Below are 25,381 nucleotides of genomic sequence, written 5' to 3'. Positions count from 1 at the left end.
TGCAGAATATGTTTTCAGCTGGAATGGCCTCTGCACCCCAAATTTCTAAAACAGTTGATTGTTTGGTATTTTTAAATCCAACTTTGTATTTAATATAACTGTGTTTAGAAATTGAACCCCTTCCAAAACAAAACCATAACGGCACCTAGAACAAAGCAAGCAATGGTGGTGTCACAGGAAGGACCAAATCTGGTCCATCTTACCAGCATGAGGTTAATATTCAGGTTGAGGATCTGGTTACTCATGTCCACGCTGTAGGAGTGAGGAAAGTTATCCTGCAGGAAGGTGAATGCTCCAGCCGCACACTGGAAGTGTGTGCAGGAAACTTTCATTCCCTGAGTACACAGGAAGAGAACGTGATGGGAATAAAACGGAGACATGAAATGAATTACATATACAGTACTAAAATTTATTTTCAGATTCCATTCCATCACAAACCATCAGGGGGCATACAACTAAGTGGAGGGCTGCAGAGTTACATGCATGGGAGCAACCCTTTCACACAAAAAACTCCATATCAATTATCATTTTGATAGCGTCCTGCAAAAAAATAGCACATATTCTGTTCACTACATTATTCTCAATAAATAGATTCAAATTTTTCTATCCTAAGATGCTGTGCTTTATATTTAGGGTTCTCAATTATGCGTGTCTGTCCATATACTAGTATGTATGTATTTGTTATTTAATTAGTTCTATATTGAATGTTATTATGCATGTAGTGGCATAGCGAAGGTAAGAGGCGCCTGGGGTGGTGGTGACTCCCGTGCTCTCTTCTCCTTCCACGCCAACCCCCCACCCCCTCTACACCCTCCCTTCCCTCTTTAAATCTTCACCAGCGAGAGCAGGCTCTCTGGCCTCCTGCTCGCATTGGTGTTGACCTTCCCTCTGACATCACTTCCTGGCCCCATGACCCGGAAGTGATTTCAGAGGAAGCCAGGCCTGCACGAGCGGCATGCTAGTTACTTGCACTGGCGAAGATTTTAATGAGGTAAGGGGCGGGGGTGTAGAAGGGAGACCACGAGCATGGCAAAAGGGGGGTGAAGAGGTGCCAGCACCCCCACTGAGACAGCACAAGGGGCGGTCCGCTCCCCCTTACTACACCACTCTATGCACATCGCCTCAAATTCTTAGGAAGACAGAGTGACCTAGTAAGATTTACCAGGAAAAAAGACAGCTGGAAAATGAAGAAAGACTGAGGAACGTGGCACAGGGGTTGGACCTGCAGCCTCAGCACCCTGAGGTTGTGGGTTCTGACACACGCTGCTCCTTGTGAGCTAGGACAGGTCACTTGGTCCCCCAATGCCCCAGGAATACTAGATTGTAAGCCCATCGGGACAGTCAGGGGAAAATACTTGAATACCTGAATTAATTAGTGTAAACCGTTCTGAGCTGGGAGAATAAAGAAAATGCTGGGCCACCATAACTGAACAGCCTAATTCGACAGCCAAGTGGCACAGACGAACCCAGCAGTCAGAATGGCAGTACATCAGAGGCACTGGGAAGCAGTGAAAGAGTGAACCTTCCCAGCATCCAAGGCTGCTGCTCCTCCTGCTCCCCAATACATGCTTTCTTGTTTATAAAGAAAATGGGGGCAAGGAAGGAGAGGCATTTTGATCTAAAAGATGAAAACCTAAAAAGCAGGGTTGGGAGAGGTGCTGAAATGAAAGACATGGTAAGGTAGGAAGAGGATGTGAAGTGGGGGCCAGCCCTTAGGCAAAACTAAACCCTGGATGGGATCCACAAGAACAAGGCATAGAGCAATCTGTATTGGACAGGTTTAAAGAAGAGCAGGCTGCCTATACTAAGATTTTGCCCAGCGAGAGCAATTGAGGGGACCCAGGTCTCTGTGGACAGCATCATCAAAATGGATGCAGTCCCCTGGGGTCATTTTATTAAACCGTAAAAACTACCCCAGGTGTTATGAACGTCAACGTGTGCAGGGGTCAAAAAGCACTTATCTTTATGGAAAATTTCTGCAGGCATGCTCTGGGATGGAGTTTGAACAGAAAGCAGCCAGATTCATGATTGATAATGTAAGGTAGGGAGAACGAGAAGGCATTCTCTAAAACTGAAAGGGGATAGATTCTGTACGAACGTAAGGAAGCTCTTCTTTACCCCAGAGAGTGGTAGAAAGCTGGAACGCTCTTTCGGAGTCTGTCATAGGGGAAAACACCCTCCAGGGATTCAAGACAAAGTTAGACAAGTTCCTGCTGAACCAGAACGAATGCCGGTAGGGCTGGTCTCGGTTAGGGCGCTGGTCTTTGACCAGAGGGCTGCCGCGTGAGCGGACCACTGGTCTGACCCAGCGGTGGCAATTCTTATGTTCTTATGCTTTACCCATTAACATTTCAATCTGCTGCTGAGCAGACATAAATGTCCACAGCTTCAATCTATCCATGATCACTATCGAGTTAAATTACTATTACATTAACAAAATATTGTAATAATTGAATTTCATTTTCCCATAATAAGAAAATAGTTAAAGAAGAAAGGGAGGGAGGGGATATGGGAGGGGGATTTATACTCTTTATTATAAATTATAAATAAAATATTATTAATAGATGATATTCTTACATGAAAACAATGTAATAAAGGGAGGGGAAAAAGGTTAATAATTTAAAAAATAATTGATAAAATCATTACAATATATATGTTGTATAATTTTATAAGAAAAATAATTACAGTTATATGATATATAAAATCATAAGAAATATAAGATAAGAAATGTTATGTATAAAATACATTATAGAAATATCAAGTGTATTATTAAGATAATTGTATGAAAATTTATGACACTTGTTGTTAAATGAAAAAAAATCAATAAAAAACTTAAACGGAAAAAAAAAAAAAAAAAAAAATTACTATTACTACTACTATTTATCACTTATATATGCTGAAAGGCATACACAGCGCTCTATATTTTGACATTTATTTATTTTATTCATTCATTCATTCAATTTTCTATACCGCTCTCCCAGAAGAGCTCGGAACGGTTTACATGAATTTATTCAGGTACTCCGGCATTTTTGCCGGCCTACCCTGGTGTGCTCACAATCTAGCTTGGGCAATGGGGGGATTAAGTGACTTGCCTAGAGTCACAAGGAGCAGCGTGGGTTTGAACCCACAACCCCAGCGTTTTGAGACTGTAGCTTTAACCACTGCGCCACACAGCTTACAATCTAACAAGGACAGACAGACATGACATATGGGGTTGGGGATGCAGAACTCAAGGTGAAAGGAGTTAGGAGTCGAAAGCACTCTCAAAGAGGTGGGCTTTTAACTGGGCCTTACGTAGTAACATTGTAAATGACGGCAGATAAAGACCCACATGGTCCATCCAGTCTGCCCAACCTTACCCTCTCTTTAAATTACTAATTTAGTTTAAATTTTCCTTCTTCTTAGCTCTCTTTCTGGGCCAGAATCCAATGCTCTGCCTGGTCCTGGGCTTAGGTTTCATCTACTGAAGTCTCCGTCAAAGCTCACTCCAGCCTATCTAAACCATCGAAGCCCTCCCTAGCCTGTCCTCAACCAAATGGCAATATACAGACACAGACTTTAACACTTACCGGCTGTTTACCCCCAAGTTATTTATGAAAGCATGTAAATCCCTATCTGTCTTTATAAAACAGGCTCAAAGCAAGCACCTGCTTGACCTCACATACCAGGTGACCTGTTATAAAATTATCCACCAGCAAGAAAAGTGTCTTGATACCAACCTAGCATGGAGGCATATTAGTAAAAGCCCATGTTTCAGCAGCAGGCTGCCTGCATCAGGGGCACATTTGGTATTTATTGTAGGGACATGCGACACACCTTAAAACAGGATATTCAGAGAATAAAAGTTGCTTACACTGGACTCTTCAAGGCTTCTAAAACCAGCCCAAACCACTTATTTTGATAAATATTATTCGCTACATGTCACTATGGTTTTACCCTCAGGGGAACAATTTAACAGACAAATCCAAAAACATGCCAAGATTTTAAAGCAAGACTTAGTCACAATATATAGAGGTAGTAGAGAAATTGGTTTATTAGATCTCGTAAGGTCTAGGACAGTGTTTTTCAACCGCTGTTCCGCGGCACACTAGTGTGCCGCGAGATGTTGCCTGGTGTGCCGCAGGGCTGCCGGGCCCGGAGCTTACAGGGGGCCCGAGGCAGGGGCGCCAGTAGCTCGCCAAGGCAAAGTGAGTCGATCACCCAGGACTCACTTTGTCTTGGCGATCTAATCCACAGTTCTTCAACCGCCGGTCCGCAGGAAATTTTTGCCGGTCCGCGCAGGACCGGCAAGATTGACTCATTTGAACTTCCTGCCGGTCCGCGCAGGACCGGCAAGATCAGCATCGGAAGCGTGCGCTGGGCCGGAGAGATCTTGGGGAGCCTCAGACAGTGGCTTTCTCCCCTCTCTGCAGCTCTCCTTTACTTCCCAGCGCAGCGATTCACGAAGGCAGCCTCGGGGCTTTTGCTGAGTCGCGGCTGCCTCTGATGATGCAACTTCCTCTTTCCTCAGAGGCGGCGCGACACAACAAAGGACCCGAGGCTGCCTTCGTGAATCGCTGCGCTGGGAAGTAAGAAGAGCTGCTGGGAGGGGAGAAAACCACTATCAGTCTGGGAAGCTGCTGGGCAGGGGAAAAAAGGGACAGCTGCTACTGGAGAGGGAGAAGGAGAAGGAGAGATGCATCTGGGAGGGGAGGAGGGAAAGGAATCTGGGAAGCTGCTGGGCAAGGAAAAAAAAGGGACAGCTGCTACTGGAGAGGGAGACGGAGAGATGCTGCTGGGAGGGGAGGAAGGGAAGAGAGTTACTGCTGGACAGGAGGCTGGGAGAAAGAAAGAAAGGGGGCAGGCAGGGAAACAGAAGGAAAGAAGAGAAACAGAAAAAAAGAAAGAAAGGTCAGGGAGAGAGGAAGAAAAAGTTGGGGGAGGGAATGAGGTGTGGAGGAGAGAAAGCATACAGGCTGATAGAAGGGAAGAAAGATTGGATGCACAGTCAGAAGAAGAAAGTGCAACCAGAAATCACCAGCCTGGCTGGGCGGAACTTCCTCTCCGATTGCAGAATTGACGTCAGGGAGAGCATGCGTCGGCGTCGGCTTTGGGGCCTGTTATCCATTGGTGGGTCCTGTTCCCCGATGGCAGCGGCAGTGGCAGTGGCTTGGGGAACGGCAGGGAGAAAGAAAGAAAGGGGGCAGGCAGGGAAACAGAAGGAAAGAAGAGAAACAGAAAAAAAGAAAGAAAGGTCAGGGAGAGAGGAAGAAAAAGTTGGGGGAGGGAATGAGGTGTGGAGGAGAGAAAGCATACAGGCTGATAGAAGGGAAGAAAGATTGGATGCACAGTCAGAAGAAGAAAGTGCAACCAGAAATCACCAGACAAGGTAGGAAAAATGATTTTATTTTAAATTTAGCAAAGTGGAGGCAGTATTACCACAGTTTTCAAAGGAATTTGCCCAAATAACTTAATAGTTAACTGGGTAAATTCCCAGAGATGAAAACTTCCCTTCACTTACTATGCACAGTTCTGAATTTATATCTGCTGTCTATATTTTACAATATGGTCACCTTTTACTAAACCGCAATAGTGGTTTTTAGCGCAGGGAGCCTATGAGCGTCAAGAGCAGTGCTGGGCATTCAGCGCAGCTCCCTGCGCTAAAAACTGCTATTGTGGTTTAATAAAAAGGATGGAGGGTATATTTGTCTATTTTTGTATGCTATAAAAACCAAATACAGAGAGAGACTGAGAGCTGTTGACGAAGAGCTACGTGTGTGTCTTTCTTCCATTCCAGCCAGAATATCAGCTTTGTGTTCAGCCAAACAGGCCCAGGTTTCGCACTGAATAAAGTATTTTATAATTTTTATAATTTTTATTTCATAATAAAGTAATTATAAAATACTTTCTTTGTGTTTATTTGATTCCTATTCAAGAGAATTACTTTATATATAGTCAATATAGGCACAGAGTTAAATTTTTTAACATTTTCTAATGGTGGTGTGCCTCGTGATTTTTTTCATGAAACAAGTGTGCCTTTGCCCAAAAAAGGTTGAAAAACACTGGTCTAGGAGGTCAAAAATGAAGTAAAATATCAATACTGTAAGGAACTCCTGGAGAAAAAAAAAGGAATTTAAGTAAATTATATGTAAGAAATTTCTATACTTTTTGTCACATACACTCAGAAATGTGTGATTCATGTTACATGAAAATAGATGCTAAGCTTCTAGAAACCCTTAAGGACTCTGTGACCAATACTGTCCGTACTCAATATCTAACAAAAATTGGTCCACAGTCAACATGAATTCAAAACAGGAAAAAAGATTGAAAAGGACAGATAGCTAATAAATAGATGATCTAGAAAAATTGTTATATATGATTGACTTCAGAAATACTCGCTTTTCTATATCGAGTGAATGGAAGCTAAGTATTCATCATTTTTTCAAATTTGGGACATATGTGCAATTAAGTGATGACCTTCAGAATTTATGTTCTTTTTGAATTTTTCATACGAACTGTTGGACTTTGAAAGATATTGATTTGGATTTGTTCAGCGCTTTTCATTCAGATCTAATGGATTGACTGCAAGTCATTTTTTATCTTATTGTATGAATCTTTAGTCCCTTCTTTTAAGCATGTGATTTCGAATATTTGGACCTTTTGTCACTTTTTCCATTTTTTCATTTCTGTTTTCTTTTTGGGCGTTTCACTTTTTTTCATTGCTCAAGTTTTGAACATTTTAATTCCTTCATTAGCACTTTTTCAAGTTATTTATACTCAATAACATTTTATTCTAGCAATAGTATTTTTTTGCCACAGATACCTTATTTAACTCACCCTTAGGAGGTTATATGCCATATCTCGGGGATTTAAGATTGTAAGGGACAGTTTGGTGATTTACTTTTCTATTTTTGTGGATTTGTTCTTTGGCCATGGACAAACATGATGTATGAGGCAGCAATCTTTATCCAGATATTATCTGGATGATGCTAGTCATCGCAAAGTTACTGCCTGAGCCTTATACCGGGCACCTTTCACAGGGCTCATACTGATGTCCATTAAACAAATAAAAAACTTAATAAAAAATAAATAATAAAAAATAAATAATATACATATAAATATAAAATATAAAAACTACAGTTAAAAAATAATAATATATACAAATCCACAACAAATTTGACAGTATTTTCTTGTTTAAGGATTGGGGTTTATAGTCACATATATAACAATTTTTCTAGATCATCTATTTATTAGCTATCTGTCCTTTTCAATCTTTTTTCCTGTTTTGAATTCATGTTGACTGTGGACCAATTTTTGTTAGACATGAAAATAGAAGCAGAGAAGTCTTTTCTAATCAAGCATACATGAATATGCGATCATTGTTACAAACGCACTATCACTAATCTTTTGGCACTTGAACCGCCAAGACCTTTTTTTGGGTTCCTTGAAACAGAATTGCAAAACATGGTCTGTTGAACACCTTTAAGAGATAAGTGGAAGAATTCTCTTTTGCCATTGAAAGACAATTTTTATTATAACAACACTTTTTTCAATACTTCCATACACAGTGATGGGGCGGTGGGTTTGGCTATAGGAGCTCCGGCTTCTGGCTGAATCACACATTTCTGAGTGTATGTGGCAAAAAGTATAGAAATTTCTTACATACAATTTACTTAAATTCCTTTTTTTCTCCAGGAGTTCCTTACAGTATTAAGATTTTAAAGCAAAACAAAAACCCCACACTAAACAAAACAAAGCCCTTTGCCGAGAATCAAATCAAATAGTGACTGGCCAAGAATGTGCTGGGGTTTGATTCCTGGTTCAGTTCTTCTGCTCTTTGGATAATACGTACAAAGCTGAGTATGATAGAGAAGCAACATTTACACTTGTAAGTGGGGAAAGGGAGTCCATCACCATGCCACCACTGGTGCAAGAGACAGCTGGATTTGCTAAATTTACCTCCTCAGAGACTCTCTTGTCCATAGCGCCCAGCATAGAGTGCAATGCACCTGGTGAAAAGAGAACAAAGAATCAGATCTCCCAGGAATCAACTTTTCCTTTCACATCCTGTAATAATGCTTAAGTAAACTTGGAATATCAACTACGTTCCCCAACACTTAGAATGCTTTACACTATTATCAGTGTAATTAGCGCCTTCAAACACACATTAATAATATACTAGTATTTTATATAAACGAATAAGGCCTCAGGCATACCTCCTCCACCCTCGATAATAGTTTACATCCGGTGGGAATATTGGGGTATTGTTGTCCTATGTAGGCCAATGAGGACAAAAATACACCAATATTCCCACCGGATATAAACTATTATCGAGGGTGGAGGAGGTGTGCCTGAGGCCTTATTCGTTTATATAAAATACTAGTACATTATTAATGTGTGTTTGAAGACATTAATTAGACTGGTAATAGTATAAAGCATTTTAAGTGTTGGGAAACCCAGTTTTGAACCCTAACTACAAATCCAACAGGAATAAACAGCAAGCCATCCTTAATGGAAGTGCAAAGTCAGTAAACTTGGAGCCTTCTTGGTTTCATATCACAGCGTTAGAGCACTATATTATATATTTAGGCGCCTACAAGAAAACTATCAGAAAATTGAGGGTGGTCCAGAATACAGCCGTTCGTCTTATTTTTGGCCTAAAGAAATGGGAACATCAAAAGCTCCACTGGCTGCCATTGGAATCTAGCGTTTTGTTTAAGTTTTCATGTTTTTGCTACAAAACAGTATTTGGTATGTTACCGAGTTACCTTAATCCTCACTTTACTCGAAGAACACATTTGTTTGCGTATCCCTCAATAAAATTATGCCAGTATAAAAGGTTTTTTGAAAAAAACACCTTTTATTTTCAGGCGGCTAAATTGAACACATGGTTCGCCAAATTTGTGTTAGAAGCCCTTTCATATCTCGAGTTTAGAAAACAGATAAAAACTCATTTAATAGGCTAGGGTCAAACTTTTTTTTATAGTGTTAATCTTTTATTATTTTTAAAATTGTTCGCATTCTTTTACATTATATGTATTTCTTCCTACTGTACGCATTTTAACTTGCTGAATCTTAAGTGACTTGCATTGCCTGTATCGTGCTTAATTGTTGTGAACCGCCTAGAACTCTCGGGTAGGGCGGTATATAAAAATCCTATATAATAAAACCCTAGCCACGCATGCGCACTCCTACCTGCGTGCTCCGTTTTCCCTGATCCGTGAGGTGTATGTCTGTGGCGGCAAGAGTGCGCATGCGCGAGTCCCCAGCCTTCCAGCACCTAACTACACTCGCGGCAGGACTAGCCACCAGTGCTGGACTCCCTGCTCTCTCGTGGCAAAAAAACAGTAAATTTTTTGCGGTCTCCCATCCCTTCCCAACGTCTGACTGCCCACCTCCTTCCCTTCCCGCGGTCCAGACTCCAAACCTGTCTGCAGCACTCTACACACGCTGCTTCGTGGTCTTCTACTGCCCTGATTTGCTCTGCCGCATCTCTGATGATGTCATCAGGGACGTGCCAGAGTAAATCAGGACAGTAGAAGGCCACGAAGCAATGTGTGTAGAGTGCTGCAGACGCTGCTAGAGTCGGCAGGTTTGTCGGGACCATGGGAAGGGAAGGAGGGGGGGGGGAGGCAAGGGACTAAGGGGGCAGGCCAGACTTCTAGCACCCGTTAATGTAATGGGCTAAAATACTAGTAAATTTAATAATAATAATAATTTTATTCTTATATACCGCCATACCGAAAAAGTTCTAGGCGGTTCACAACAAAGGTGAGCTAATACATGGAATACAGATAAAATACAAATTAGAATAATGGACTTAAAAACAGATAAAGACAGAAAGCATTTACAATATAATGCAGAAAATACTGGCATGGCAGGGAATAAAAATAAATGTATTATTTTATTATTATTATTACTGGCAGCATACAAAACCCTGGCAATGGCTGCCTTCAATCTTCAGACCCTTTCCTACTGATGACATTTTGTGAGCTTACAGATGTTTGTGACTATCAGCGAGACAAAACATGCTGAAAACGGAGAAATGCACTGGAATGGTGAAGTGTGAGATGGCAACACAAAGGCAGGACCGGTCACTACATATCAGACACCAAAGACAGGCTATGCCATCTGCTCAGGGGTGAGATCTCTAAGTCAGGAGAAAACTCTCCTGATAACGTAAGGGCTAGAAAATCAGGGGGAATATATATACAAGGCTAAGGATGCAGGTCACAAGAGCAGGTACAGAGCAATGAAAATGTACTTCAAAAATACTAATGTTATGGAAACAGTCCCTTACTTTAACAATGGCAGAGATTTCCTAAGTTGAGGAATAGTGCCTGGTTCAAATAGTTAGATACAATATATAGAACCACCAAAATGACACTGGAGATAATTTATTTTCTCTTTTTTTCTCTATTTATAGACGGGGACAAGCCTCAGAATATTGAGTGTTAGATTATTACCCATTTAAGAACCAGGACCGTTGCTTGCTACTCCCAGTCTGACTGAGACACTAAACGGCACCAAAGAGAAACAAAGGGGACCTTTTACTGTTTATTAGATCACTTGCTATATCGCAAGTTCTGACAAGCAAGTGAAAATGGTTTACATGCTAAATTTTAATTATAGGAAGAGAGCTCCAATAAAAATAGGACATAAGAACATAAGAATAGCCTTACTGGGTCAAACCAATGGTCCATCAAGCCCAGTAGCCCGTTCTCACGGTGGCCAATCCAGGTCCCTAGTACCTGGCCAAAATCCAAGGAGTAGCAACATTCCATGCTACCGATTCAGGGCAAGCAGTGGCTTCCCCCATGCCTTTCTCAATAACAGACTATGGACTTTTCCTCCAGGAACTTGTCCAAGCCTTTCTTAAAATCAACTACGCTATCCGCTCTTACCACATCCTCTGGCTTAACTATTCTCCGAGTGAAAAAAAATTTCCTCCAATTGGTTTTAAAGAATAATCAGCAGGGTAACCAGAGGAAGGGAAAAGGAAAGAGAAACACTTCTGTCAATCAGGCGGCCAGCAAGAACCCTACTGCTCAGGAGGGAGAAATACAGGAAGCCAGGTGAGTCTTGAATTTCGGGAACAATCTCTCTGACCTAATATAGGCCAGTAGACTGTTTCATAACTTTGAGCCCCCCCCCCTCAAAACAAATACAGGACTTCTTGTAGATTTATATTTGGCCCCACTGGGCAATGGCAAAACCAAGAAGTGAGAATCAAGAGAGCATAAATTATGATTAAGAGCGTATAGAATAATCAAATTTGCTAAATATGCAGGAGCACCCAAGTGATAACATCTTGAATGTGAGACAGAATCTTAGGGCTCCTTTTACTAAGCTCAATGGTGGCGTTAAGGTCTAGCGCGCTATTCCGCGCGTTAAAGCCCTAACGCGGCTTAGTAAAAGGAGCCCTTAAATTCAATACAGAAACGAACTGGTAAGCAAGGTAGGGCGTACAAAAGAGGTGAACAGCATGTATCAGACCTTTTTATTCGGTAGAGTAGGCGGGTCTGAAGATGGCATATTTGAGCTTTGTTAATGCCAGTGTAAACAGAATTACAGTAATCTAAACGGGAAATGAGACGGGCCGGTACTAGAGTACTGAGAGTTGACAGAGGCAATTAAGTTATGAAGAGTTTGAAGCTTATGTAGGGGGAAGGAAACCAAGTTGACTAAGCTGGGATAAAAAAGGGCCTTAGTTCACCCTTCAGCAGGCTTTTCTTCCAAGTGCTTTGTACTACAGCCATAAAAATGGCCTTTTGCTATTTTTTTTTGTATTAACGGCCATGTGTTAGTGTTGTCATGAGCCTGCTGCCATTAAAAACAAATTCGCGCAGGTGCACGTAACCATTTTGCAGGCAGTAAGGGCCAGATTCTACAAACGGCACACCGGTGTTGGTGGGTGCCTAAAATACAGCCACTGATCGTGTGTCAATCACGCTACGGCGCCATTTGTAGAATCACGGTTACCTCAAATATAGGCACTGTAAATGTAGGCCAAGGTTTTCTAGGCCTACGTTTTGACATGAATCGTGTCTACGGAGGTGCCTTAGGTTGTTTCTGGTATTAGCCGTGCCTAATTTGATCTTAGGCGTTCTAAGACACACCCCCCCCCCCCCCCGCAATCCAGGCGCCCACAGTTATGTTTTTGAACGATTTTTAAATCATTTTCCATGGCTTTGCACTTATGTTAGGAGCCCATCAATACTTAATTTAAGGACCGCTAAGGAGTTCTTTAAAGATAAACTTCTCATGATGACAGGTGTGGCTTTGCAAATGATTACAAGGAATTGGAAACAATGGGATAGGTTAAATATGCCGTTTTGTGTATTTTTTTTTTTAACATTTTTATTATTTTATTTAGTTACAATAGTGTAATACATTTAGATTGAAAAAAACAAAATATAACAAAGAATACACTATCTCAAACAATAATATTATAGAATCATAGATATACCCAACCCCTTTCCATCAATTATTAATATTGACAATATTAAACATCTTTAATATGAAGAATTAATATCTATATTTTCATTACCTTTCCCTACCCTACCCCCCATCCCATCCCAGATGTGTAATGAAAAAACTCATTTTGGTGGGAGACTATGTATGTATTACAGATATGAGAAAATGCTAGCGGAAAACATAAATGAATCATAAAAATTCTTATAAATCTGGGGTCCATTAGATTCTTTTGGTTAAACAGCTTTAATAGAACCGTGAACCTGCCATATTAAAGATTTCACATTCTACATACAAATCCAGAGAGGATTTGAGGGGAGGGGATTGTTCATTTTGTATTTCATATATACGGTAGTACATAAGTGCTTTTTAAGAATGTTATTGATGGAATAGTTTTTTAGCCCGTTACATTAACGAGTGCTAGAATAGATGTGTAGACTTAGGCATTTCTTTCTATATGTCTGTCTTTCTTTCTCTCTCCGTGCCCCCTTTCTTTCTGTCTCTCCCCTGTCCAGCAGCACCCCTTCTCTGCTCCCCCTGTCTAGCAGTAGTCCTTCTCCCTGCATATGGCTCAGTTTGTAGGAGGCTGGTGGCACGGTCATATCCCTTTTTTTTGTCTTCACAAATGTGGAAACCCTAAGTCAACCCCTTTTTCCACATCTCCCAAGTCTGCTGCTGCTCACCTGAAAAAGAAAAAATAAAGGCGGGCCCCTCAAACGCTGACGGACTTCCAGTACCCTGCCTACCCCACCCCCTCTGATGTGTCCGTTCAGCGAATGGCCCTGAAAGTGCAGAAACAATGGCAGTGACAGAGGGGGGGGGCCCGAAACGCCCTGGAAGAAGGGGAGAACCAAGAGCGCCGGGGTCGGGGAACGGTTAAGGGGGCAGACGCTACCGTTATGCAGGAGAGGGGAGACGGCTGTTGAAGGCAAGACAGGTTGAACTATTTTTAGAGCCGGCCCGACACAGGAAACCTCTTCCAGCTTGTGGGCCTGATTTGAAAGGGCTTCAAGAGCCCGGGTCCCCATGCTGCGTTCAACGGCAGCTCGCGCACCGATGGAGAGAGAGGCCGCTCGCGCTCTGCATCCTTCTTTGCTCCACCCGCCCGGAGGAGGGGTTTGGCAGCCAGAGGCGGCGGGGACCAATCGCAGCGCCGCTCCCGCTGGCTGCACCTCTGGGCTATTCTGGGCAGAGGCAGGAGGGCTGAAAATGTGACTCTGGCAAATTTCGGGGCTGCCAATGAGCGGCCGGTCGCCATCGGGGCCGCAGAAGCGCTGCGCTGGGGCTGCGATCGCCTGGCTAACGGTGAACTTCAGCCACGGCCGGGGCACAGCAGGTAAGATGAAAGGGAGGGGGAGGTCTGCGGGGGCGAAGGGTGTCCCTGCCTCCGATTGCATGTGGGTAGATGGGGACAAAAGGCCCGGGGAGACCAGAGGAGCGGAGCGGGCTTGTGGAGGTGATCGGCGGCTGGCTGCGGTCCCGGCTGGAGTCCTGGTGACGTATTAAGCACGCATGCGCACTCTGCCGGCCACATCCCGACAGATAGGACTCAGGGAACACGGGATTAGAGTGCGCTTGTGCACTTAGCATATTATTATTATAGATAATTTGTTACACTTTCTGTAAGATATTTTTATAAAATCAATAAAAAATTTTAAAAAGGCACCATTTATAGAATATGGATCTAAGGGCTCACATGCTATTCTTCTGCTAACTAGTTAGCACTAAATAATGCAGCTGCCCACTCTTCACCCCTCCCCCCACAAGTCCCCTCAAAAAATATTTAAAAATTTTTTAGTCTCGAGAGACAACGGGAGCTCAAGGCAGCCATTTCCTGTGAGCGATCTGCATGGGGCAGGAGCGTGGGAAGATTGCTCCTGCCCCAAAACCTGCTAGATCACCAGGTAAGGCTTAAGTGGGGGCTCACAGGGCTTAAAATAGCTGGGGGGAAGCGGTGGTTAGGAGCAGAATGGGCCCGAATATTATTCCCGTTTTTTGTTTTTTTTTAATTCTTTATTCATTTTTAATCTTACATCAAGTGTACAAATAATAAAACATTTGATATTAAATACATCACTTGAATTTCTTTCTAATATAACATCAAATATATAAATTTATTCCCTTCCCACCCCCCCTTTCCTTTAACTATATGATGGCCTCCTGGCCACTCAAGCAGCCAAACTAGACAACCAAATCGCCAATCTACTGACGGCATCCCTCGACTACAAGACTTTTAGAAAAGAAATAAAGACCATACTCTTCAAGAAAACTCTGAAAAAAGAAATTATACCGCAAGTCTCAAACTCCACCTCTCACTAAAGCCAACTACCCCAAACAAATAACCTTACCCATTTCTCACTCTTTTTGAAAATGACCAATTTTTTTTTTTTTTTTAAAGTTTGTTGTAATACATCTTGGATAATTCTTTTGTAATCCGCCTTAAACTGCAAGGTAATGGCGAAATAGAAATCCCTAATGTAATGTAATGTAATGTAATTTAATCCAAAATATACAATATAAATATTCTTTTTCTTTTGATTAAACCCACAGTAAACTATAAATCACCCTCCTCCCCCCATTTGCAAATATACTTTCACTGGAAAATGGTGTCTATTCATTACAATAAGTTGTCAATGGCCCCCAGATCTTTTTAAATTTATTATAATACCCTTTTTGAGTAGCAATTATGCTTTCTATTTTATAAATGTGACACAACGAATTCCACCAGAAGGTATAATTTAATCTACTGCAGTTTTTCCAGTTACTTGTGATATTTTGAATGGCGACCCCTGTCATAATCAATAAAAGTTTATTGTTGTTTGATGAAATCTGACTCCTTGTTCTCATTCACGTTTTTTTTAATATTCGCGGGCTGGCTCTGTCCCTAACCACCGCGAATACGGAGGGGGAAGAGTGTACTAGAGAAAGACTAGGGCAATGTGATCCCACTGAAAAGCATTAAAAGTTCACATGACACCAGCCCTAGTGTCTTGCTCATGACCAGGCTTGTCCACCAATCTATGGTTCATAAGCCAGAACCCGGCCCACCAAGCGCTTATTTCTTGCCCTCAGAAGTTTAGCGATTCTTGTGGTATTTACGGCGAGATTCCTACTTCCCCGCCGCAACTTGGCTGTTAGCATGAGCTATGCAGTGTTGAAGTTCAGGTTGATCTTGTGGTTTCAAATCCCTCAAGACCAACCCGAACTTCTGGCAACGTGTGGCTCGAGCTTGCAGAGAGGCAGGTCGTGGTGGGGGAAGCAGGAATCCCACTGTTTGGTTCTGCAGCTGAAGCCAGGTAAGGGAAAAGAAACTAGATGAAGGCTGGGGGAGGGTTACATGAGCAAAAATGTCTGGGGAGATTTATTTATTTAGATTTTTATCTTGTCCTCCCAGTAGCTCAGAACGGATTGACGCTAAACTCTGTAGCAGGGTTAGAACTGTGGAAGAATGCGAGGACCTACAAAGGGACCTGAACAGACTGGAGGAGTGGGCGAATAAATGGCAGATGAATTTCAATGTAGGGAAATGCAAAGTCATGCATATAGGGAAAAAGAACCCGATGTTCAGCTACCAAATGGGGGGATTAGTACTAGAGGGAAGTAACCTTGAAAGAGACTTGGGTGTACTGGTGGACACAACAATGAAGCCAACGGCACAATGCGCAGCAGCCTCGAATAAGGCAAACATAATGCTGGGTATTATTAAGAAGGGTATTACAACCAGAACGAAGGAAGTCATCATGCCGCTGTACTGCACGATGGTACGACCACATCTGGAGTACTGTGTCCAATATTGGTCGCCGTACCTAAAGAAGGACATGGAGATACTTGAGAGGGTTCAGAGAAGAGCGACAAGAATGATAAAAGGTATGGAAAACCTTTCATACGCAGAGAGGCTAGAAAAGCTGGGGCTCTTCACCCTGGAGAAGCGAAGACTCAGAGGAGACAAGATAGAGACTTACAAGATCATGAAGGGCATAGAGAAGGTAGAAAGGGACAGATTCTTCAGCCTATTGGGAACTACAAGAACAAGGGGGCACTCGGAGAAATTGAAAGGGGACAGGTTTAGAACCAATGCTAGGAAATTTTTCTTCACTCAGAGGGTGGTGGACACCTGGAATGCGTTTCCGGAGGATGTGATAGGTCAGAGTACATTAAGGGGATTCAAAGAGGGATTGGATAAGTTCCTGAAGGATACGGGGATTGAGGGATATGGATAGAGGTAGAGATAGGATCATGAAAGGGTATAGATAGAAGAAAAATGGGGATTAAAGGGTTTTAGACAAAGGATCACTTTAGGTCATGGACCTGATGGGCCACGGCGGCAGCAGACTGTTGGGTGCGATGGACCCCTGGTCTGACCCGGCAGAGGCAACTTCTTATGTTCTTAACGGCCTACAAGCAAACATTCGCAGTGGATGATGCACCATCGTATTTTGCTACTATTTGATGAAACATGCAGCAAAATATGATGATAAAGAGTTTTAGCCCTCCGAATATTAGAAAATATAAAATATGCCCCCCTCCACCCCCGCAGAAAAAGATTAGACAAGCCTACCCTAGGTGAATTTCTAGCAATGGCCAACAATGCTGCTGACGTCAATGCTATTTATTTTTCTGCTGTCATGGGGGTGACCCTCAATGAAGATTAGAGCAGAGGTGTCAATGTCCCTCCTCGAGGGCCACAATCCAGTCAGGTTTTCAGGATTTCCCCAATGAATATGTATGAGATCTATTAGCATACAATGAAAACAGTGCATGTAAACAGATCTCATTCAAATTCATTGGGGAAATCCTGAAAACCAGACTGGATTGCGACCCTTGAGGAGGGACTTTGACACCCCTTTATTAGAGGAAAGGAACAGCAACAAAACAAGAGAGCAAAATGTCATGTCGTAGTTTGAACTGTCTGAAGGACTAGCTTACCGAGGTTATACAGAATACACGCTTGCTCGTACTTGATGTCTGCGTGGGTGACTGTCTTTCCAGAAAAGATTTCTGTCCTGTTAAGAAAGAAGCCTGCAATTATGGAGAGCTCCAACACGTGATTTTTGAGGCAATGAATGCACAAACCTACAAATATGCCTGGTAGGCTCCTGACCACTAAGTAAACTTATGGTAGCTGTAACTATAATTTTATGTTAAATCATAACTTTTATGTACTTGGAATTTCACTCCATAAACAATTTGGGAAGGGGGGTGCCTTACCCTCTGAAATTTGGCAAGGAAGAATGTCAGTCTGCTAGATTTCAGCAAAAATGTTCAACAGTTTAAAAAAACCACACACACAAGTTAGATTTCAATATATCCTCAGACAATTTTTGACACCAGTTAGCTCAAAGCCTGAGGCAAACTAAAACAACAAAGTTTGGCTGTATATGTTTTAAGGCTCTCAGTGGGTTATTACCCAGTTATCAAGTTTCAAGTTTAATAATTTTTTGATTAATCGCTTAATCATACTTCTTTTTTTTTTTTTTTTTTTTTTTTATTCATTTTCAAATTTTACATGAAGTGTACAAAATATTGAATTACAACTAATGAATACACAATATCACTTTTATATTTTTATCCCCTCTCCCTCCCCCCACCCTTCAAGTACTTTCCAATCACCCCATACATATTGTATACCATATTATAACATGTTGTGTAAAAATTATTTTCACTACCCCCCCTTCATGTGTGTCACAAAGAAGATATTGAAAAGAAGAAAAGAAGAAGATAAATCCTACTATTCATTCAGTACAATACTTTGTCAATGGCCCCCATATTTTTATAAATTTAGGATATGTCCCTCTTTGTATTGCTATTGCTCTTTCCATTTTGAATATATGACAAATTGTATTCCACCAAAATGTATAATTAAGGTTACTATGATTTTTCCAGTTATTAATTATATGCTGAATGGCAACCCCTGTCATGACTAGTAAAAGCTTATTATTTTCTGGTGAAATTTGACTTTTTTTTCTCATCCTCATTCCAAATAACACTGTATCATATGATATTGCTACATGATTTTCCATCAATTTATTAATTTGTGGCCAAATTGCATTCCAAAAACTTTTAATGTAGGGACAACGATACAGTAAATGATCCAACGTCCCAGGTTCCAGATTACAGTGCCATCATTTATTGGACTTAGAACTATCTAATTTTTGCAAACGTGTAGGGGTCTTCTAAGCGATGTACAGTTTAAAATTACATTTGTTGGGTGATAATACAAAAAAACCCAAAAAACAATACAGAATTACAATCAATTTTAACATACTCATAACATTAGGTAAGGAGGATGAAATACAAATCTTTAAAGTAAAGAGAAAACATTTAAGGGAAAAATACAAAAGGTTAACAAAATAACAAAGTATAATAAGATAAAACTTAATAGGGTTATTGGATATTAAAATTAGTTTTCAAAGGCATTGCAAATGGCCTGGAGCTCCAGCAGATTGATGCGGCTGCAACAGTCCGCACCCGGCCAAGGACCCTAAGTCCGAAGGCCATCGCCAATGCCGAGGAGTCCCTCGGCAGAACCTTCTGATGCGGGAAAACGAAGAGGTGGCCACCAACGAAACAAGCATGTCGAGGAGGGAGGTACCTCAATGTGCTGGGAAGCGGGATCCCGATCCTGCATCACTAAGATGCTCGGATCCAGCGGGGAACACGAAGATGAAACCAGGCGAACCTCGGAACATCCACCGTGGAGACCCCTGATCCCAAAAGGATCAGCATCAGCTCGGCCGAGGCCGAAGACCGCTGAGACACCAGACGACAGAAGCGCCGACAGGCAGCCCGCCGAGGCAGAGGCAGAAAAGACCGGAGGCGGGCCTAGGACAGAGGGCCTACCCTCCGGCATAAACAAACAAGGGCCTCCTCCGAGGCCGAGACAAGGATCCAGGCCCGCCCCGACGGACTCCCGACTGGGGCGGGCTGAGTCAGACCCACTCCCGTACTAGAACTAGTGCAGGTCCCGACGGGCCAGGACCAGACGCAGATGGGAGGAAGGGAATGCCCGACCGACAGAAGTGAGGTTATACTCCCGGTGCGTAGACACGGAGACACCCCTCCCGAAGGGAGGGGAGGAATCCCCAGAAGGAGAGCAGCCCGGATGCGAGAATAGACAAAAAGACGACCAGGAGTCGCCGAAGCCGGCGGCTAACCCCAAACCTGGCGCTGCAGCAGCTACTGCGGCTGCTGCGAAGGAGGCCGAGATAACACAAGAAGGGTATCCGGAGGCCCCCTCCGGAGGTGTCCAAACCACCAGGGCAGACGGGATTAGCTGAAGGCGTCCCGATAGGTCATGATCTGAGAGGCGGTTAGTGGCCACCGCAAGAGAGGCCTCAATAAGCGCAGAACTCACGCAAGTAACAGCGGCGAGACGAGCCTGGAGGCTCGGAACCTCAGCCACACTCGGCGCCAAGCGAGAGGCCGCATGGCGGGAGCAATAGAGCCGGAGCAGGGAGAGAGTCTGAACCCTCTCGAACCGGAGCTGGAGACGCCCAGGTGCAAACCCGCAGTCGACACCGAGGCCCAAAAACCCAGCCGCTGGCGCGGGAAAAAGCCCCCAGCGACTGTGCCCAAGCCACAGTCGACTTCGAAACACAAGGCCATAGTCAACCACAGGGCACAAAGCCCCAAGCGACGTCAAGTCACAAAGCCCCCGACGACGGTACGAAGCCTCGGCAACAACGAGGCACAGAGCTCCAGCCGACGATGAGGCCCCTAGCCACAGTCGACGCGAGGCACAAGCCTCAGGCGACGTCGAAGCACAAGCGTCAAGGGACGCGGAGCACACGGCCTCAGCCTACGTCGAAGGTACAAAGCCTCCGCCGAGACACCCAGCCTCCGTCGACAGCGAGACCTCAAGCCCCAGTCGACATTGAGGCAGAAAATCAAAGCACAAAGCCTTAGACGACGTCGAGGCACCCAGCCGCCTTCTACATCGAGGCGCAAGGCCTCAGGCGGCGACGAGGTACCAAGCCGAAGCCGACGTCGAGGCAGCTGCAGTCGACATCGAGACACAAAGCCTCAAACGACGTCAAGGCACGAAGCCCCAGGCGGCGGCGAGGCACCAAGCCCCACGCGACGGCGAGGCACCAACCCCCAGTCGACTTCGAGGCACGAAGCCCGGTCGACGTGGAGGCGCGAGACCACATTCGACGTCGAGGCATGAAGCCTCCGTCGACGTCGAAGCACGAAGCCTCCCTCGACTTCGAGGCACGAAGCTCCAGTTGATGGCGAGGCACGAAGCTCCAGGCGATGTCGAGGCACATCGCGGGTCAGAAGGCAGCACCGTACCAATGAAATGGTAAGAAAGGTGCCGCAGTGTACTCCATAAGGGCAACCTCGATATGAGTATTCCCAGGGAAGGAGGCACGCTTTGAGGGTCTCGTAGAGGCGGGTACGACTGCCCTCGATACCTCAGTCGACGTCGAGGCACGAAGATGTAGACTGATGTAGACTGGAACACATTCTCAGCAACAACTTGTAGTAGCAAGAGGATATTAACATCCATGAAGGGAGTACAGCTCAAACAAATGGTACTAGAGCCCACTAGGGCCCAGGCCATCCTGGACCTGATACTTACGAACGGGGAAAGCGTCACGGAAGTCTTGGTGGGAGAAACGCTGGCAACCAGTGACCATAACATGGTATGGTTCAACCTTAGAAAGGGCTTCCCTAGATCACAAACAAAAACGAAGGTACTCAATTTCCGGGGCACTGACTTCGCAAGCATGGGTGATTTCGTCCATCAGACGCTACAGGCTCTGGAAACAACGGATGATGTGGAAGCTATGTGGTCAACACTGAAAAGGACACTACACGAAGCAACTATCCGCTACATAAAATCGGTAAATAAACAACAAAGAAAGAAGAAACCCCGTTGGTTCACTGATGAGATCTCACACCTAGTCAAGGACAAGAAAAGAGCATTTCTTTCATACAAACGCACCGGGGAGAAAGAAGCTAAAATTGAATACAAGACAAGGTCTGCAGCGGTCAAAACAGCAGTCAGGGAGGCCAAACTTCGAGTGGAAGAAACTCTAGCAAAGAACATTAAGAAAGGGGACAAATCCTTCTTCAGGTATATTAGTGACAGGCAGAAGAACACAAATGGGATAGTACGTCTTAGAACAGCAGATGGGATTTATGTGGAAACAGATTCCGAAAAAGCCAAACTACTGAACGATTACTTCTGCTCAGTCTTTACCTGCGAGGCACCTGGACACGGGCCACAGCTGGAAGCAAAGCCAAGCAAGGAAGACCCATTTCAGAATCTTGGGTTCTCACCAGCTGATGTTTACAGCGAACTGTCAAGACTCAAGGTAAGCAAAGCCATGGGACCAGACAAATTGCACCCACGAGTTCTCAGGGAGCTGTGTGATGTCCTGGCGGAACCATTAACCATGCTCTTCAATCTCTCCCTAAGTACAGGGAGAGTCCCCCTAGACTGGAAAACAGCTAACGTCGTTCCTCTGCACAAAAAGGGTTGCAGAGCGGAGGCTGCAAATTACAGACCAGTGAGTCTCACATCAATAGTGTGTAAACTCATGGAAACACTACTTAAATGTAAATTAGACACGATTTTGGATGAGGGGAATCTAAGGGATCCTAGTCAACATGGATTCACTAAGGGTAGATCATGCCAATCCAATCTTATCAGCTTCTTTGATTGGGTAACAGGAAAGCTGGACTCGGGAGAGTCTCTGGACATAGTGTACTTAGACTTCAGTAAAGCTTTCGACAGCGTCCCACACCGTAGACTATTAAACAAGATGAAATCAATGGGGTTAGGCGAGACACTAATTGCATGGGTCAAAGATTGGCTGAGTGGAAGACGTCAGAGGGTGATGGTCAACGGCACCCTCTCTGAGACATCGGAGGTGACCAGCGGAGTGCCACAGGGCTCGGTCCTGGGTCCACTCCTTTTTAACATATTCATAAGAGACTTGACCCAAGGGCTTCAGGGTAAAGTAACTCTATTCGCTGATGACGCCAAACTATGTAATATAGTAAGTGAAAGCAATCTGCAGGATAGTATGACGCAGGATCTGCTTACGTTGGAAAACTGGTCCTCGACATGGCAGCTGGGCTTCAACGCTAAGAAATGTAAGGTTATGCATCTCGGTAGCAGAAATCCATGCAAACCTTACACCTTAAATGGAGAAACACTAGCTAGGACTTCAGAAGAAAGAGACTTGGGAATAATCATCAGTGCAGACATGAAGGCCGCCAAACAAGTAGAGAAGGCCTCATCCAAAGCAAGGCAACTTATGGGATGTATCAATAGAAGCTTCGTTAGCCGCAAATCTGAAGTCATAATGCCACTGTACAGAACCATGGTGAGACCTCATCTGGAATACTGTGTGCAATTCTGGAGGCCACATTACCGTAAAGACGTGCTTAGAGTTGAGTCGGTTCAGCGGATGGCCACTAGGATGATCTCGGGGCTCAAGGGTCTCTCGTACGAAGAAAGACTAAACAAATTGCAGCTCTACACTCTAGAGGAGCGCAGGGAGAGGGGGGACATGAATGAGACATTTAAATACATCACGTGACGTGTCGAGGTGGAAGAAGACATCTTCTTTCTCAGGGGACCCTCGGTCACAAGGGGACATCCATTCAAACTCAGAGGAGGGAAATTCGATAGTGACATAAGGAAGTATTTCTTCACAGAAAGGGTTGTAGATCACTGGAACAAGCTTCCAGAGCAGGTGATCAAGGCCACCAGCGTTATTGACTTTAAGAATAAATGGGATGCCCTAGTAGGATCCTTACGAGGGTCGAGTTAAGGAACTAGGTCATTAGTACTCAGACTTAATGGGGTGGGTCAGTAGAGTGGGCAGACTTGATGGGCTATAGCCCTTTTCTGCCGTCATCTTTCTATGTTTCTATGTTTCTATGATGTCGAGGCACGAAGCCTCAGTCGACGTCGAGGCACGAAGCCTCAGTCAAGGTCGAGGCACGAAGCCTCAGTCAAGGTCGAGGCACGAAGCCTCAGTTGACGCTTAGGCATGAAGCCCGGTCGACGCCGAGGCACGAATCCCCAGTCGACGCCGAGGCACGAAGCCTCAGTCGACGTCGAGGCGCGAAGCCTCAGTCGACGTCGAGGCGCGAAGCCTCAGTCGACGTCGAGGCGCGAAGCCTCAGTCGACGTCGAGGCGCGAAGCCTCAGTCGACGTCGAGGCACGAAGCCTCAGTCAAGGTCGAGGCACTAAGCCTCAGTCAAGGCCGAGGCACTAAGCCTCAGTTGACGCCGAGGCACGAAGCCCGGTCAACGCCGAGGCACGAAGCCCCAGTCGACGCCGAGGCACGAAGCCTTAGTCAAGGTCGAGGCACTAAGCCGCAGTCAAGGCCGAGGCACTAAGCCTCCGTCGACGTCGAGGCACGAAGCCTCAGTCGACGTACGAAGTCTCAGTCGACGTCGAGGCACGAAGCCTCAGCCGACGTCGAGGCACGAAGCCTCAGTCGACCTCGAGGCACGCAGCCCCAGACGCCGCCGAGGCACGAAGCCACAGTCCACGTCGAGGCACGAAGCCTCAGTCGACGTCGAGGCACGAAGCCTCAGTCGACGTCGAGGCACAAAGCCTCGATCGACGTCGAGGCACGAAGCCTCAGTCGACACTGATGTACGAAGCCTCAGTCTACGCCGAGGCACGAAGCCTCAGTCGACGTCGAGGCACGAAGCCCTCGTCGACGCCGAGACACGAAGCTCCAGTCGACGTCGAGGCACATCGAGGTCCAGAAGTCAGCACCGTACCCATGAACAGGTAAGAAAGGTGCAGCAGTGCGCTCCATAAGGGCAACCTCGATATGAATATTCCCATGGGAGGAGGCACGCTTTGAAGTTCTCGTAGAGGCGGGCACGACTGCACTGATGCCCGGAATGCCTGAGACTCAGCCGATGGCATTACCGAGGTAATGCAGCTAGAAGACAAAAGAAAGAAAGAAGACTTACCGAGGTCCGATTCCCACGAAGGAACAAGGGTCCCGGTCATCCTGCTCACACGAGGTGAGCCCCGAGATTGGCCCGGGAAGAAGAAAATACAGCTGCAGCCAAATGAGGCCTAGCCGCATGGCTGAGGCCCAAGAAGGGCCTGCCGGGCAGAAACACAATAAAATCCCGTTTTTTGTTTTTTTTTGAAAACAAAGAAATACACGATGAAGTAACAGCGCACAGCGACTCCCTAACAAAATAAAGAAGCCGCGGTGCTAGAAAGGCACTTAAAAGAACGGAGAGAAGAGAGACAGGGCTTTCTGGCTCCGCGGAAAACTAAGAACTGAGGACCATGAGGAGGGTATGCGCCCTCTAGTGGATCAGGAAGGCACGCACATGCGTGGTGCAGCACTAGCAAACTTGAAAGCTTCAATCAAGTTTGCTTGAAAAGCTGTCCGCGTCGGGGCTCCGTGGATGACGTCACCCACATGTGAGAATATGCTGCCTGCTTGTCCTGGGATAAAATAAATTGCCGTCTTGTATTAATAATTTTCAACGCATGCTCAAGGCCCGGCACAGGAAGAAGATTTTCAGGCACAGGACATGCTGATGCCGGCGATGCCGATGCGGAGGGAAGTAAGAAGAGGGTTCCGGTGGGTTGGGGGATCTCAGGAGGCAGGGGGGGGTGCATAATGGCGGTGGGGGGGTGCCGGATCGCGGGGGGGAGGGTGCCGGTTCTCGGGGGGGCGCTCATACAGCGAGGCACGCTCGGTTTACGAGGCACCAAATTTGCGAATGTTTTGCTTGTCTTGCAAAACACTCGCAAACCAGTGCACTCGTAAACCGAGGTACCACTGTATATATTTTTTAACAGGCTGTCTTAACTAGTGCAGCAGGTACACAAATACTTTTCCTATGAAAATTATTGCACCAATTTACATGCAGCCATATTTATATGATACAAACAGAACAAAAAACGTCCACCAGAAATATTTA

General features: G+C 44.8%; 1 protein-coding gene across 1 annotated transcript in view; it reads right to left on the bottom strand.

Moving 5' to 3' along the window:
- PTPN23 (protein tyrosine phosphatase non-receptor type 23) overlaps positions 1–25,381 on the bottom strand; it is a 190,485-nt gene that overhangs the window by 138,082 nt on the left and 27,022 nt on the right. Inside the window, exons 4-6 of the mRNA XM_033931921.1 lie at positions 17,380–17,456; positions 7,939–7,988; positions 204–335 (exon numbers count right to left, since the gene is read on the bottom strand). Coding sequence (XP_033787812.1) covers positions 204–335; positions 7,939–7,988; positions 17,380–17,456 — 259 coding nt within the window. The remainder of the gene's footprint in view (positions 1–203; positions 336–7,938; positions 7,989–17,379; positions 17,457–25,381) is intronic.

This window comes from Geotrypetes seraphini, chromosome 2 (assembly GCF_902459505.1).
Source record: "Geotrypetes seraphini chromosome 2, aGeoSer1.1, whole genome shotgun sequence".
NCBI classification, from domain to species: domain Eukaryota; kingdom Metazoa; phylum Chordata; class Amphibia; order Gymnophiona; family Dermophiidae; genus Geotrypetes; species Geotrypetes seraphini.
Note: the sequence above shows the minus strand (reverse complement) of the source record. Positions and strands in the feature narration are given on the sequence as shown.